We start from the raw sequence: 16,044 nt of genomic DNA, 5'->3' as shown, positions 1-16,044 counted from the left end.
ACTTTCACTGGCAGATAGCTGATGTATATAAGGTGTATTTTAGGTTATAATCATTTATTTATTTTTGTTTTATTCAAACACAGTGTTTTTACAATTCTTGCTCTATCTATATGTATTATATTAGCATAATGTGAACGTTGTTTTGCAATATATTTGTTATTTTCATAAGCATACACTATTTAATATGATCGAACAAATTTACATAATTTGGTAAAACATTTAAATTCAAATACTGAAAATTATACGATGGTTTTAAATAGCGCTAATTTATTATCATCAGGCTTTGTTTTTTTAACTCATTATTGCTCTTGTCAAAATTGTTCATTTATTACAGCCTGATAGTGAAGAAATCTATTTTAATGCTGTATTTTTTATGATTTATACAGTATGTTAATTTTATACAATAATAAATATTAAGCAAAAACGAAGTTTAACATTCTATGCAAGTCTAAAAAGGTTTTTGCGGTGCATTTTATTTTTTTAATTTGGAGAAATTCTGGTAGTATCTATTTTTCTCTTTTCTTTTATATTTTTTTTTCCTTCTATTAATTTATGGATTTTATGACATTTCAAACATTATTTTTATTTTTTACATATTACATTTATTATTATGGATATTTTCCATGTTATTATGTCTGTAGTACGAAATTTTCCACGCGTCAATTTATTTATAACTTAGCTATTTATAATTACAAAACAAAACACTTTCTAGAAAACAATATAAATTATTAAGCGAAGCGAATTTCCAAACCCAGTTGTTTCCTTTGAGTGAACAACCGTGGAAAAGTCTTTATTTCACGGTAAATTTCTACCTAGCGTCATTGAAGGGTGAATGAACTTTGCCCTTTTCCGATTTGTAAATATACAAATAAAACTATCATATAGTTTTCAGTACTGTATACTTTTAGTCGTTATAAAATTCTCGGAACACAAATGTCACAGATTTTTAAATTTCGAATAAAAAAAAAACAAAAAGAATTTTTCGAAAGTAAGTTTCTGTTCGTCAGAACGCGTTATATAAAAGTTTAATGGCTTTCACGGAGAAGAAAAGTATGATGATACGTCAGAAAGTATGCGGAATATGCGATGTCAGAAACTTTTTAATAACACGAGTCACGTGTGAAACCTCCTTTTTTATAGAATAGGACCCGTCATCTAATTTGAAGGTATTGGGGTTTTAATTAAAATAACTCTATTGTTAATTTATAATTTATCGAAATAAAGTACAACAGTCAATTTAGTATAAATATCAACAAGTAATATTCTTATTACATTTTTTCATGTGATTCATAAGTTATTTAAAAAAAAACCAGTATATTATCATTGCTGATAATTAAAACCATAAAAATACGACGAATACGTAATTCGAATATTAATAAATAACAAAGTTTAGAGTATGGATATATTTTACTCAGTCACACCAGAACGGCTGAACGGTTTTCAATGAAATTTATTACAGAAATAGAATATATTTTGGAACAGTATATAGGTTATTTTTGTCCTATATTTATGTATCGAATATCGCACCTTCAAGTCCCGGTCTGACCCCACTTTGTTTTCACTGACAACTGACACTTATGTTTTTAACTGAAGTGAAAAGCAGTTGATTATTTTTTTTTTTTTTTTAATTTTAAAAACATATTTCTTTACCGAGCTTGCACTAGCTATACTTATCAAATTATATATCAGTCGCTTCTTGTTTTTTATACTCCTACTTTTTCATGCTATACTTACTACAGTAATATTATAAGTGCGAAAGTAATTTTGTCTTTCCGTACGTCTGTCTCGCTTTCACCCCAAAATCACTGGACCGATTTAAATGAAATTTGATACACAAATAATCTAGAGCCTGAGAAAGGACATAGGTTCAAAAAAGGGTTGAAAAGGGGGATGACAGGCTATATGAAAGTATTGGCATTTTAAGAACTATACTTTTTTGGGAACAAGGGGTAAGACTTTGGTGTGCAAATCATCAACGTAATATTTTAGATTAATTTGTAAATGTATTCATATTCTACACGAACAAAACCGCGGGTAACAGTTAGTATTTTATATTTTCTAGTTGAATTTAGTTTTATCAAACAAAAAGGTATTTACAGCAACACGCCATCGGATCTTAGACTATTAAAAAGTTTTATGGAAAGCACACGAATTTTAAAATTAGAACAAAAGACCTAAAAACAAAAACCTCATGTTCGGAGATTGAAATCGAACTGGCCCGTTTGTTTTTGCCGAACGCCTCGACAAAATGCCAGCTGCGTTGTGAATATGCAATATTTCAGCAATCCTAATAAAGGATTCCTCGGAAAGGGTAGAATTTTCGGGAAATAGGCAGATGGTTTCAACGCGGTTGATAGAGTAAGCATCTCTAATATCAGGCTTATCCGTTTATGAACGGAAACATTTGGATTACGAAATTTTGTATGTATAGGGATTTAAAATAGTATTTAATACGATGCATTAAAAATAAATATTTAAATATTATATTTTATCCTGGTGTAATGGTGTCCTTCTGTGTACGTAAGTTTAAGTTTGTTAATTCGTTTTTTAAATTTATTTTTGGTAACAAGATAAAGTATCTTTTTTTGACATATATTCCATTCAATCTATAATCGAAGTTCGAAACACATCTACAATCGGAACAACTTAAAAACTTACCTATAAATAATTTAGCTATCCATTATTTCCTACGCAGATGATTTTTATATTGCTGATAATTTTTATATCGCCATAATAATTAAGTTCTTGTGGTGTAATATCTGATGGCTGTAATTTCAAAACCAGTCAAAAATTAGGTTTCGTATCATTATGAAAACTGTGTCTTCATATTAAGAATCAAATAAGACTATATACATATTTATACATAATCTTATGGATGATAGGTAAATTGAATGTATTAATGCTTCCTATATTTCTGTATGTATTTTATTTATAAGACGAAATGTTGCATCCCTTTCTTACAATAGTTTTTTAACTTAACATGTTACTGATTGTATGTGTTCCAACTGTACTGAATTTTAAACCGGTTCCATCCAAATCGAGCTGAAATTTGCACACACGAACACTTGAGAAAACAACCTACAAACTAGGAAATACAAATGGGTTACGAGGGATTGTATATCTTGGGATACAGTTTGCTTCATTCACAAGTTTTAAGTTGACTGAGGTACTGTATAAAAATCATCAGTCCTTCATAATAATAAATTACTTCATAATAATAATAATATACAAACGAAAAGTTATAAACAAAAGTCCTAAAATAGAAAGCGTGACTCTCAAAATGGAGGATGTTCAAACTAAAGATGACAGTGTATAAATGCTATATTCATGAACGGTGGCAGTGACGTTTATTAAATACTGCTAAATGAATAGATTATAAATTTAATTCATTCTGGTAAATAGATTAAGATTAATTATACACCTATTATAATTGTAGATGCGAAGATTAAAGGTTACACTGATTTTTTAATCCAATTAGATATCTCATTAGCATTTTAAATACAAGATTTAAATTTATTTTGATACTAGCTGTACGCGACCTTGTACGCGTTTGAATTTACCAAAATAAATATTATTGTAGCCTAAGTTATCTACCAGTGAAAGTCCCGTCAAAATTGGTCCAGTCGTTCCAGAGATTAGCCGGAACAAAGAGAAAGACAAACAGACCGACAAAAATGGTAAAACGTGTTATTTTGGTGTATGTAACGTATATATTGTATATACATATCCATTGAGTAAAATGGCTATTTTAATATTACAAACAGACACTCCAATTTTATTATATGTATAGATTTTTTATATGAATCGAGGATAGAACTCATTAAAGTGACTTTAATATGACTTAGAGATGTTGCTATCTGAATCAAAATGAATATAGATTAAAATAGAATACGTCTGAAAATTTAATAGACGAAAAGGACAAAATGATTCGAATGGTTTATAAGAACTGAGTCCTTTAATTGAAATATATAATAAGGAAACCTTTTTAATTAATGAAACATAAAAAAAAATAACGTTTTAAATTTAGAACAATTCAAAAAATAGGTATTAATTTTCTTTTTGTTTAAAATAAGAATTCTTATTCCAAAAAAAAGCAAATAATAATAAGTCAGAATTACCGATCAGTTTTTGTATTACAATCATACTTTCAATATATTTTGCTTTTAAAATTGCTTTGTTCCTCTCTTTCACCAAGAGATAATGCTACAAATCAGATGTAAATTTTTTAATAAGCAGTAGTCATTCACAAGCCTGAAAAGGCGTAGCACATAATTGTTTATTAATGAGTCTTCTTTCTCACAAAGTACTGAAATGTAAATAGTCTTTTGAAGTAGCAATGCTACCAACTTAGTCTTTAATGCCAAAAAAGTGATTAAGATGAAAGATACATCGGGTTTATATAAAAATAAAATATTCTAGATTGTTAAGTTTCATGAGCCGAGATGGTCTAGTGGTTAGAACGCGTGCATCTTAACCGATGATTGCGGATTCTAACCTAGGCAAGCACCACTGAATATTCATGTGCTTAATATGTGTTTACAATTCATCTCGTGCTAGGCGGTGAAGGAAAACATCGTGAGGAAACCTGCATGTGTCTAATTTCATAGAAATTCTGCCACATCTGTATGTGTTCCAAACTTGCTCCTCGAAAAGAGTAGAGGCCTTAGCTCATCAGCGGGAAATTTACAAGCTGTTGTTGTTGTTTGTTGTTGGTTAATTTCATATAATTCAAAATTTAATCTTTTAACACACACACATTAAACATTTGACACATTAAAATATAAAAGCTTATTAAAATGCGGCAGCAGTCTCAATGTTCTAAAAGCACTAATTTACACCTCAATTATGTAACAAGCCTTTCAATGTTGAGTGTTACTCGATTATATTATAGTTAAGATTGAAGTCAGTAGGACATGTATGCTGTATTAGCACCATTTAAATAATCCGATGAACAAATCAGGCATATTATATAAGTCCTCAGTCCATTTGAACTGTATAACTAAAACATTCGAGCAATTTTGATTTGATTCGAGTTTAAAAAACGACAAAGGTTCGTGACGTTATTGAAAATTCAATTTGGCAAATCCCTCAGCAGATCGACTTCATTCGTAATGCTCGCTGAAATATAGTTTTAGATTTAGAGAACGTGAAAGGTAAAAATATTAGTAGTTAGAGATACAGAGAGTTTATAACTGCGACTAGAAATAAACCAAGGAGAGCTTTGATAATTCAATCCTTGGTTTCTTCATTGGATTTCTCGCGTCCGTTCTTTTTCTGTTGATTTAAATGTTTTTCACGACGTTGCTGGGAAATCGTGTTAGCAGATGAGGGAAACTTTTACTCGCGAAAAGAAGAAAATTGAATATTTTTTTATTAATAGGAATCACTTGTATCGAATTTGCATAGTTTTAGTTTTTGAATTTGCAACTGGGTTAATAACTCTGTTCTAGGACAACGTAGTTGTATGTTTTACAACAGGATCCTAGAAAACATCACAAATATTTTTTATTTGTAAAGTTTAGCGAGTCGTTAATGCGAGTAGAAAAATTTTAAAATATTATTAAGGAACGCTTTAGTGCAAAAGGTTACTACACAATTAATGAGTTTATGATCGATAGCACACCTTGGGAATGAAACGATCGCCTCCTGGCTATTTCATCTCATATTAAATTGTTTAAATAATATATGAAACAAATTAAAAAAAAAACCCGCTGAGTTTCTTTTGCCGGTTCTTCTCAGGTCAGGGTATTTTCTTTTCCGAACCGGTGGTAGTGTTTCAATTGACCATCAATAAGAAAGTGTAATGCTTCTATATTGAATAAAGTTATTTGAGTTTGAGTTTGAGTAGCCCAAACACTCACCGTGGCGTGCAATTGGAGAGGATTATGTCCAGCAGTGGACGAACATGGGCTGTTAATTGTTAAAGCGCGTTTGTGTGCTAACGGATATTACAAAACGAATGACTCCTTAGTTGATTGAACACCTTGAAGTAGGAAGGAGGAGATGATCGTCTCAAATCTGTTTAAATTATTATTATTATTTATTATTCTATGAAAATAATGATTGTAAAATATGATATTTAAAAATTATCCCGTATAGTTTATGTGCTGGTTCTTCTCAGGTCTGAGGTATTTATTTCCGAACCGGTGGTAAGTTTTTGACCATCAATAAACACTTGTACTAAAAATATTTATGACATTGAATTGACTTGAACTGATTTTGAAGATGTTAAAGACAATTTTAAATGTGTCTTTGATCTTTGATATAAAAAAATTGGAGATAAATCAAATAAAAGAAAGATATTTTGATAAATTATTAATTACAGAATTTTCAATATCATTTAATATTCAAACTACGTCTTAGACGAGTATTACGTATCACCCAAGTAAAATAAATAACAAAATAATCGTCTATCAAAGCAGATCAATAAATCTTTCTTGGGGCAAGGTATCCGTTTCTTTAGTAAAATTCCTCAGACATTTTAAACATTGCCGTTTCGTGAATTGAAATCGTTTTTAAAAAATACATTGGTAAAAAAGGCATATTATTCGATACCAGATTTTGCAGATGATAAAAAAGCTTGCAATTAATACCTGTTGACTTCTAGGCAGGATACATTACATACATATATAATTGTATTTAACTAATATGATTGTATTTTTTAAATGTTGAAAAAGAGTAACTACTGTGTTTCTTGTCGGTTGTTCTCGGTAGAATCTACTTTTCGAACCGGTGGAAGTTTCACTTAATTGTTAAATGACGATTCAAAAGTGCTTATAAAAGCCTACTTAAATAAAGTTTATTTTGATTTTGATTTTCATAATTATTATCGTCAGTTGTTTTTAGGTTATTGAAATTTTCAGTATCTTCAATAAAACATATCCCATGCAATGTAAATCCGAAAGCAATGTGCGTGGTGTGGTAAGTAAGGCGTGTCTTAGAGGACGTATTGAGCGTGATAAAGGAAAACATATATCAAGTTACAGCGACAAGGTTCAACGACCTAAAATGGCTTATTATGCGGAAAATTGTATTTATGCGAGATTACGTGATCTCACTGAAGCGGGTTTTTGTGTACGAATTTATTTTCAGACACTAAAAAATAACCATTCAAAAAGAAATATAATTTTATATACAAACCGACTACCACCATTTCCGCAGACTTGATATCCGTATGGAATAGCGGTGCATCGGCTGATACTTCACATTGATATTCCCCAGTTAGTGTGCGGTCTACTTCTGTTAGAACTACTCTGTTCTGATCGGATGCTGCGACCTGGTAAATAAAACACATTTACAATTACACCAAAATAGCATATTTTTTCTTGAAACACGTTTCTATTTAATGGATGCCTAATAGTAGGATAAATGTCTCATATGAACATCATTATTATGAGCTATTTAATTTTATCACGTGTGTTATAATTTTACGGGCTCACTAGAAAATACTAAGATATTTCTATCGCTTTTGTATAAATTAAAACTCGATTAAATATATAAAGTTTTTTAATAAAGTTAGTCGAATGGAAAAAGTAGTTAAATATTGTTCATTAATGCCTTTAACAATTCCTTGACAAATTCACTTCAATTAATGAAATTGATTCGAAAAAGTCTTTAGAATTTCTTACTTAAGTTCACTGACAAATGGAGTATTGATTCCAATATACTTACGTCGACTTTGATTTCAGCAACGGGAAAGACTTTAGTGGCTGGTGATTCCTTTGGTACGTATCGGTAGAATTCGATCATATTTCTGTACCAACGTATTGAGTAAAGTTGAGCGCCTTCCAACTCGTAAGTACACATTAGTGCCGCATCCCGACCAGTGAGAACAGCTTTTGGTACGTGAATTTGAAGAGACTTGAGCGTGTTGACTGTACCTGTGAACAAACAAACTACCAATAACAAAGTTCGATTCAATAATCCATTGGGATTGAACCCGGATTGATGTATTTACTTCGAAACGATATACCTAGATCAATGTGTAAAATCAAAATGAAATCACGTATAACACGATCAAGATGTACTGTCAGCACATAAGGCTTAAGTGATGTTAGGTAACATTCACGCATTGTTTCATTTATTTCTCGCATATGACAATTATAATCCTTTTTAAATAGTAAATTTTACAGTGTAGCAACGTAAACAATATTTTTTTAATTTTTACTTACTAAACAAGTTAACTTCATCGTATTAAATATATAATGGACCGTAAAATTGGCCCCTCTAAGGTGCTGCTTGGCAGTGGTGATAATTAGATTTTTCGCATGATTTTTTTTATTAAGTACCCATATGAAAACGAATCCAGTTTTATTTCCATTTCTCTGAAAACATTGCTTTGTTTTACGTACGAGCCGGTGATGGCATAAAAAGTGAAGCGGATTAACTGAAAAACAAAGATCTCATTGGCAGAGCTATAATCCACGTCATCCGCAAAAACGCAGATAACAAACCGAAACAGTACACAGCATAAACGGCTGTATTGTGTTTCAGCAAACGTCAAAATCGCATTACAATTTTGATGGTTGTTACTGTTGTTAAGTTCGGCTTTTTGACATAAGATTTTACGATGGCAGCTACAGTATATATCTGCTTTACCTTTGTCGAAGGTGAAGAAAGTAAATATCCAGTTTATGGCGGCTCGTTAGAAGTTTGGTCATAACGTTAAACGACAGGCGCGCTGTTATCGCTGCTTTTGCTCAAATCTTGAAGTTAATACTTCTTCGTTTTATGATTGCCTGGTACTTTGATATCAGTAAATCAATGTTCATTTCTGTTCAATTTGTACTTTGCATAATATAACATTTTTTTTATTATAAAATAATAATAAATATTGGACATATCACACACATTACTCAAATCCCAATGTGAGTAGCTAAAGCACTTGTGTTATGGAAAATCAGAAGTAACGACGGTACCATAAACACCCAGACCCAAGACAACAGAGAAAACTTTTTCTTCATGGACTCGGCCGGGAATCAAACCCGGGACCTCGGAGTGGTTTACCCATGAACACCGTTGTACACACTACTCGACCACGGAGCTCGCAGAGTACTCTGACGTAATTATTTTCGAATAAATTTATACCATTAAATTAATTTTAAAAATGGAAGTATTTACGATATCCTTTGAACAGTACACTAAAATTCAATTACCGAATAAAATATTAGAATCAATAAAGTTACACAATTCCGTGATGATGCACTACAGAATAATATCTTCCGATTCAGCTTTATTCTTCTAAAAGTTAAGACTCGTTCAAAATGTCCGACGCATCATTGAACACGATTGATATTGCTTTTTGTTCAAATGCAGAATATAAAAAGAAAATTCCCATTTTTATAGAGAAAAGAGGTTTTATTCTTAATAATATTTTTGTGAATAACGGATTTATTAATTACTGTATCCGATGTTTGTTTACTTCTGTTAAACGATGGATACTTGTTTTTGTCATAAAAAGTTGATTTACCAAAATCATTATTTTTTTCCTAGGAAGTTCAAGGCTATTTATCAATATATTTATATTATATGTAAATATAATGCAAAAACACTGAATTTAAGTATTTTTTTATTACATTATTCCAATATTGGTTTAAAGTCTAAATAAATCTAATGTATTAAAGTTATTCATTTCGGGATATTTACCATGTTTTTTATTTTTTTCGGTGGACTCGTGAACAAGACATTCGTAGATAATGTCGAAATATCGAGCTCCACAGAACACAAATAAAAAAACATGGTAAATATCCCGAAATGAATAACATTAATAATAAAAATAACCATGTTAATTTAAAATCTTAAACCTAATGTATTCTTATCATTAACGTACGTAATGATTTTAAAAATCCCGATAGCAGAGCTTCCTGTACGGATGGATAAGAAACGGTTTTTGATAAAAAAGTGTTGTATTATTCGTTATAGTTCATCCAGGCTATATAAAATTTTATATTAATAATTAATGAAGGAAATGGAATATTAGTGTACGAGTATAATTACTGAGTTTCTTACCGTGTGTTTAAACTAGAATCTGTACCGTAATCTGTGGTAATTTTAACTAAAATATATTTTACGAAGTGCTTTTTAAAAACATCTTTAAACAAAATAGGTACATACTGATTTCCAGATAATTCGATTTTTTTATAAACGTAAATATTTCATATGTTATACGATATGAATAATTATGTATTTATTTAAAAGCTATTCGCATTTTGTTTTATAGAATGAATAGGAAGAAAATAACGTGTTCAAGTTGGTGGCATGACTTTTAAATCCGCCTAGCCACTTTTCGATCTTAATTAAAGTAAATATATTTGAACTCCAGTTTAAAGAGTGAGTATGCTAGTGTATCTGCAGGCATAAAGTGTATTATGCTTTAATTCTCAAGATTCTGCAGAAATTTTTAACTTTGACGTTTAGTAAATTCAAATCGTTTGTAAAAAATACATTGGTAGAAAAAGCATATTATTCGATACAAGATTTTATAGATAATAAAAAAGCATGGAGTTAATACCTGTTGACTTCCAAGCAGGATACATTAATTTCAATAATTGTATTTAACTAACATGACTTTGTATTTTTTAAATGTTAAAAAAGAGTAACTACTGAGTTTCTTGCCGGTTCATCTCGGTAGAATCTACTTTCCGAACCGGAGGTAGCTTCACTTAATTGTAAAATGGCGATCCAAAATTGCTTGTAAAAGCCTACTTGAATAAAGTTTATTTTGATAAAAAAGTTGTTATCTGTGGTAACGGGGACAGAGTAACTCGATGTCCGAACCACAATGACCTATCAATAATGAAGCATCATAATAGTTCCTCGTTTTGAGGTTGTATTGACGCACTGGCAGTATTTTCCATATACATAATCATGAACCGTCAAACACACAGGCGCGCACACACACACACACACCGGTCGCAGATATAAATTCACGAACATAAATTACGAAATTAATTTACAATGCTTATGTCATGTTTGGTCTTTTTCATATTACATATAAATTTATATAACAAAATGGTTGATATCCTAGAGGTGGAGCCAGGAGACCCTTAGCACAGGGCAACCTAGTTTGGGCTCCTGTCTCCCACACACAATTGTACTTATTATTAAGATGCGTTTAACCTGTAATATATGTAATGTGGGAGCGAATAAATATATTATTATTATTTCACGAATGTATGTGCCATGTCACATTTTTTTAAATTGAGTTCGATAAGGTCATTAACCTCACGTAATAATAAAGCTCTTATTATGAAATTCAGCAGCGTTAAATGTTTTCAATTTCCTTACGTGATTCAACAAAGAAGCGCTTTTTATAACGTAAATTCACATAATTCTCCGAGGATAATTAATATGCCAGCGCGAGAAATGGTTGAGTTTTATAAAGATAAAATGGATGATATTTTATTTTAAAATGGAAGGGCGGGTTAACTTAGGGTTTTCATCTATTAAACAAAGCTAATTTAGATTTATGTCGAGGGCTTAGATACACGTATATTTATATAAGTTATAACTTTTAGTTGGACATTTATCACGTTTAATATTAGATTAGCAATTGAAAATTTTCCCTAAAATAATATTTTATAATGACACTACTGATCATAATTTTTTAATTAAATATACCTATTGTTGTATTTATTTTCATTAAAAGTCGATGTGAACTGTACATTTGATTGATATAAAGATAAGTTTATAATTTTTTAACTAATTTTAAATATATTTTATCTGGCCTAAAAGGTAAATTAATTAAAAAATTAAATTTGAACCAAAAATACTTCAAAGTTTGAAAGAATTATTCGTGCATAATGCATATATACATATATATGCATTATGCACGAATAATTTTTATATATAATACTTGCATACCAAGGTAAGTTGAAATAATTACATAGTATAAAACAAAGTCCCCCGGCCGTGTCTGTCTGTCTATATTTTCAAGACAAATTCCAAAATTACTGAGCGGATTTTCATGCGGTTTTCATTAATAGACATAGGAATTCATAAAGAAGGTTTTTGTAAATAATCCATTAAGGGTCTTGTATAAATAAGTTGAAACTTAGTACTTGGTGTTTGTACAAGCCCGTCAGGGTAGGTACCACCCACTCATCAGTTATTCTACCGCCAAGTAACAGTACTCAGTATTGTTGTGTTCCGGTTTGAAGGGTGAGTGAGCCAGTGTAACTACAGGCACAAGGGACATAACATCTTAATTCCTAAGGTTGTTGGCACATTGACGATGTAAGGAATAGTTAATATTTCTTACAGCTTCATTGTCTATGGGTGATGGTGACCACTTACCATCAGGTGGCCTATATGCTTGTCCGCCAACCTATACCATAAAAAATATAACGACAATTGTTAAACATGTCGGAAAAATGCAACAAAAATAAAAAATAAAATCCTTATGCACATGTGCGAAGCCGGGGCAGGCCGCTAGTTTTATATTTTTTATTTATTCAACGAAATCGTTACTAATATTATAAGTGTCAAAGTAATTCCGTTTTTTGTCTCACTCACCTTATTTGTTGAGGAAATAATTTCAGTGCCCGGAAGATCATCGGTTACTTTTTTGATTCACCCCTCAAAGGGGTAAAATGTATGTTTAATTTTGCTCAAGTAAAACTGGTCGTTCAGTTTGTTCTCGTATAAAGTGTAAAAACTAACCAACACGTTTCAAAATATTTTTAAAAATATTTCATGTCGCCATATTTTTTGTAACGAAATATTCTATCCTGTTATCTATTTTTTATGTTATTTATTAGCTTATACTATATAGGCATGTGGGAACAAAATATAATGTAAACCATTTAAAATGCCCATAATTTCCAGCGTCGCGTTTTATTCGACGTATTGCGGCAACAGCATACAAAAAGATAAAAGCTTTTTAAATCTCCAAATTTACGGTTTGTTTTTAAAAATGGAATACTATTTGAAGTATCTAGATATCAGCGAAATTATTTTAATAGGCGATGGGGAATGTTTATGCGAACGCACGTTTTCAATCGTTGAAAAACGTGTGAGATTAAGTCAGGGGTAAACCGATGGATGGAGGGTAGCTTAGTAAGTGATAGCCATTTATGTACTGTAGCAGCAGAGTAGTTCAATGTCTGATAAAATCTTTTTATTTCCATTTCTACGTTTCATTGCATTAATTCGTGTAATGGTGATTACGTAGTTATGTTTTTTAACACGCACATCAATAACGGTCACGGTCATCCCGTAAATTACATCATTATAAGCAGCAATAGTTTGACACAATTAGATGTAGCATTGGAAAATGAAATGGAATAAAAATAAAACCGATTACTATACTTTACACGACCAATTGAAATAGCTCCCTATTGTGCCATTCGATGCTATTCGTCGCTATAGATTCACGCGTCAGAGAAAGCAAGTGCATATAAATCGACGTATCAAATTGACGAATATATTAGGTCATATAATAATAAAAGCTATTACGTTTGTGCAAAGATCATATTCGCATGAGAAATAAATATTGATAATTTGGGATAGCGTACCTAATTCGGATGTGATCGTTTTACGAATTTTGCCGATGCTACATCTATGTTGTGTCGTACTATATACATTAATATAAAACAATATGTATTGGAGAAATATTTTGCAAAGCTTAAGAAACTGATTTGTGAATGTTATAATTTAAGAGCCCTGGACCAGTAGTTATTAGCTAAATCGTAATCTAGATTTCATGCTAATTCCGGAAAGAAACCATTCGAATTTACAGTAATAGATATCCGTACAAAATAGTTATTTACAAATATATAATAAATCTCTATGAATATGTTATTTATAAATTACAACATTTACAGGAAAATAATCCTGCCAATTTTTCAACTAAATAATACAATGACTGATCAATAATGCCTTCAATTAATGTGTATTGTGTATGTTTAAGAAAAGGTTTTTTTTTTTAAATAAATCATGCTTTGCACTGCTTTAATAGTTTTGTTGAAGAGCGCGATAGTTTACATATTGCACCGTGGAAAATAAAGGTGAGTTGAAAACGCTTTGTTTGGTAAACTATTGAATTTTACTAAAAATACAAACGCTTGTGCTAGCACGCCTCGGAACTATTAATTCCTCTTTTAAAATATTTTTATTATTGGTGTTCTATGAGCGAGCATTTTAATAATTGAATAGAATACGTAAATAATTAATAATATATTAATAATTAATAATATATATTAATAATAATATTTACTTGGTGGTAGGGCTTTGTGCGAGCCCGTCTGGGTAGGTACCACCCACTCATCAGTTATTCTACCGCCAAATAACAGTAGTCAGTATTGTTGTGTTCCGGTTTGAAGGGTGAGTGAGCCAGTGTAACTTCAGGCACAAGGGACATAACATCTTAGTTCCCAAGGTTAGTAGCGCAGTGACGATGTAAGGAATAGTTGATATTTCTCACAGCGTCATTGTCTATGGGTGATGGTGACCACTTACCATCAGGTGGCCCATATGCTCGTCCGCCAACCTATACCATAAAAAAAAAATAATTAACTGTTCATGTAAATTATAATTAAATTAAGTATTGTCTGGCAGCGGTAAAACTGACCCGTGTGGCGGCAAGTGGGGCGTTCTTCTGCTGTCATCTTCCACCGCCTTATGTGCCCCAGGTACTACTTTTTTATTATATATTATAGTCTAACAATATGTAAGTTCAGTATATAATAATTTCATAAACTAAACTCTTGTTTTAATTCTTACACTCTCATTTATCAATTATTTTTCAACCGACTTCAAAAAGTACGAGTAAGTAAGACACCGGCTCCAAATATAACAATAACTATAACTACATTATATAATCGTAAATCGACTTTTAAGTAGTCTAATATTTTTCATTTCATTTTACCTAGGAGGACTCTCAAAAATATGTTAAATATGCAATTATTTTTATTACTTTTTAGTGCATTTTAATTTATTTTAAAATACTGTTTTGTTTGAAGTCGGTTTTTCTTTTTGTTAAAATTTTATTTATAATTACCTTCAATTATCACCGAGTTCCATGTAACTTTTTATATCATTCCTTTATATAAAGTAAAAACGAGTTTTACATTTTAATTCTAAGCAAATAATCATTTTGAAAAAAAAGCAATATCAAACTATTATCAACATTATGTGAGACGGTATTTACCCAGCTGAGCTTACAAAAAGCACATAAGTAAAATTTAAGGTTACTACTCAGAATTTCTCACAGAGCAAGAATACTGCAAAATAACATTTAATAGCCAGAACAACCACATCCTAGTTTGAACCCAGGATCTCCAGATTCGTGGCTTACTAGCTAACCCCTAGAACAGCTAGACATAGGCACATGTATACAATAGTACATGCCTGTCTAGTACAGTTTGCGTTAGTGGTCGACGTTTAAGGTCACCGTTCTACACCTTGTGGTTTTGGCGTGAAGTTACATATAAACTTGGTAAATAAACAGATTATCTAACGCAAAACACAGCAACAGAACACTAAACATGACACTGATACTTCCTGAAATTAGCTTGGTCAACCACACAAATTTCGAAGGTAACATGCTTTATCAAATTTACACTATCAATACAGTTAAATAAGACAAGGGTATTTCTAGACTGAGTATATGCAAATTGACTACAGAATATGAGAATCTCACCTAGCTTTATAAAGAGAAGCACCTTTTAAACCATTTACAAGACCTTTAAAAGAAAAATTTAGAGCCCTAAAAGTATGCAATATATTCAGATTGGTCCATAATTATTGATCACGTAGTAAATTATAAACTCAAATTTCTGGTGACAGCGATGGTAGTGCTTACCTTGATTTGAACACCAATGAAAGACCATTAATGTATATAATGTAGGGAAGGTGATATTGTACCTATAGGTGCCTATAAATACATTTAAAAATCACTAATAGACAAGACAAAAGTTTAGAAATTATTTTAAAAATCTGTATGTTTGAATCAAAATAGTGTATATTGTATTGCATTATCTAATTCATTTCGAAGTTACATTATAGGCCTTTAAACTCGGTTCAAGACTATTCAATCCTCACACA

General features: G+C 30.9%; 1 protein-coding gene across 1 annotated transcript in view; it reads right to left on the bottom strand.

Moving 5' to 3' along the window:
* Positions 1-16,044, bottom strand: part of LOC124539435 — a 191,221-nt gene that overhangs the window by 13,575 nt on the left and 161,602 nt on the right. The window contains exons 3-4 of the mRNA XM_047116833.1: positions 7,672-7,880; positions 7,141-7,276 (exon numbers count right to left, since the gene is read on the bottom strand). Of these exons, the coding sequence (XP_046972789.1) occupies positions 7,141-7,276; positions 7,672-7,880 (345 nt within the window). The remainder of the gene's footprint in view (positions 1-7,140; positions 7,277-7,671; positions 7,881-16,044) is intronic.

This window comes from Vanessa cardui, chromosome 22 (genome assembly GCF_905220365.1).
Source record: "Vanessa cardui chromosome 22, ilVanCard2.1, whole genome shotgun sequence".
In the NCBI taxonomy this organism is placed as follows: domain Eukaryota; kingdom Metazoa; phylum Arthropoda; class Insecta; order Lepidoptera; family Nymphalidae; genus Vanessa; species Vanessa cardui.
This window is presented reverse-complemented; position numbering and strand designations above follow the sequence as displayed.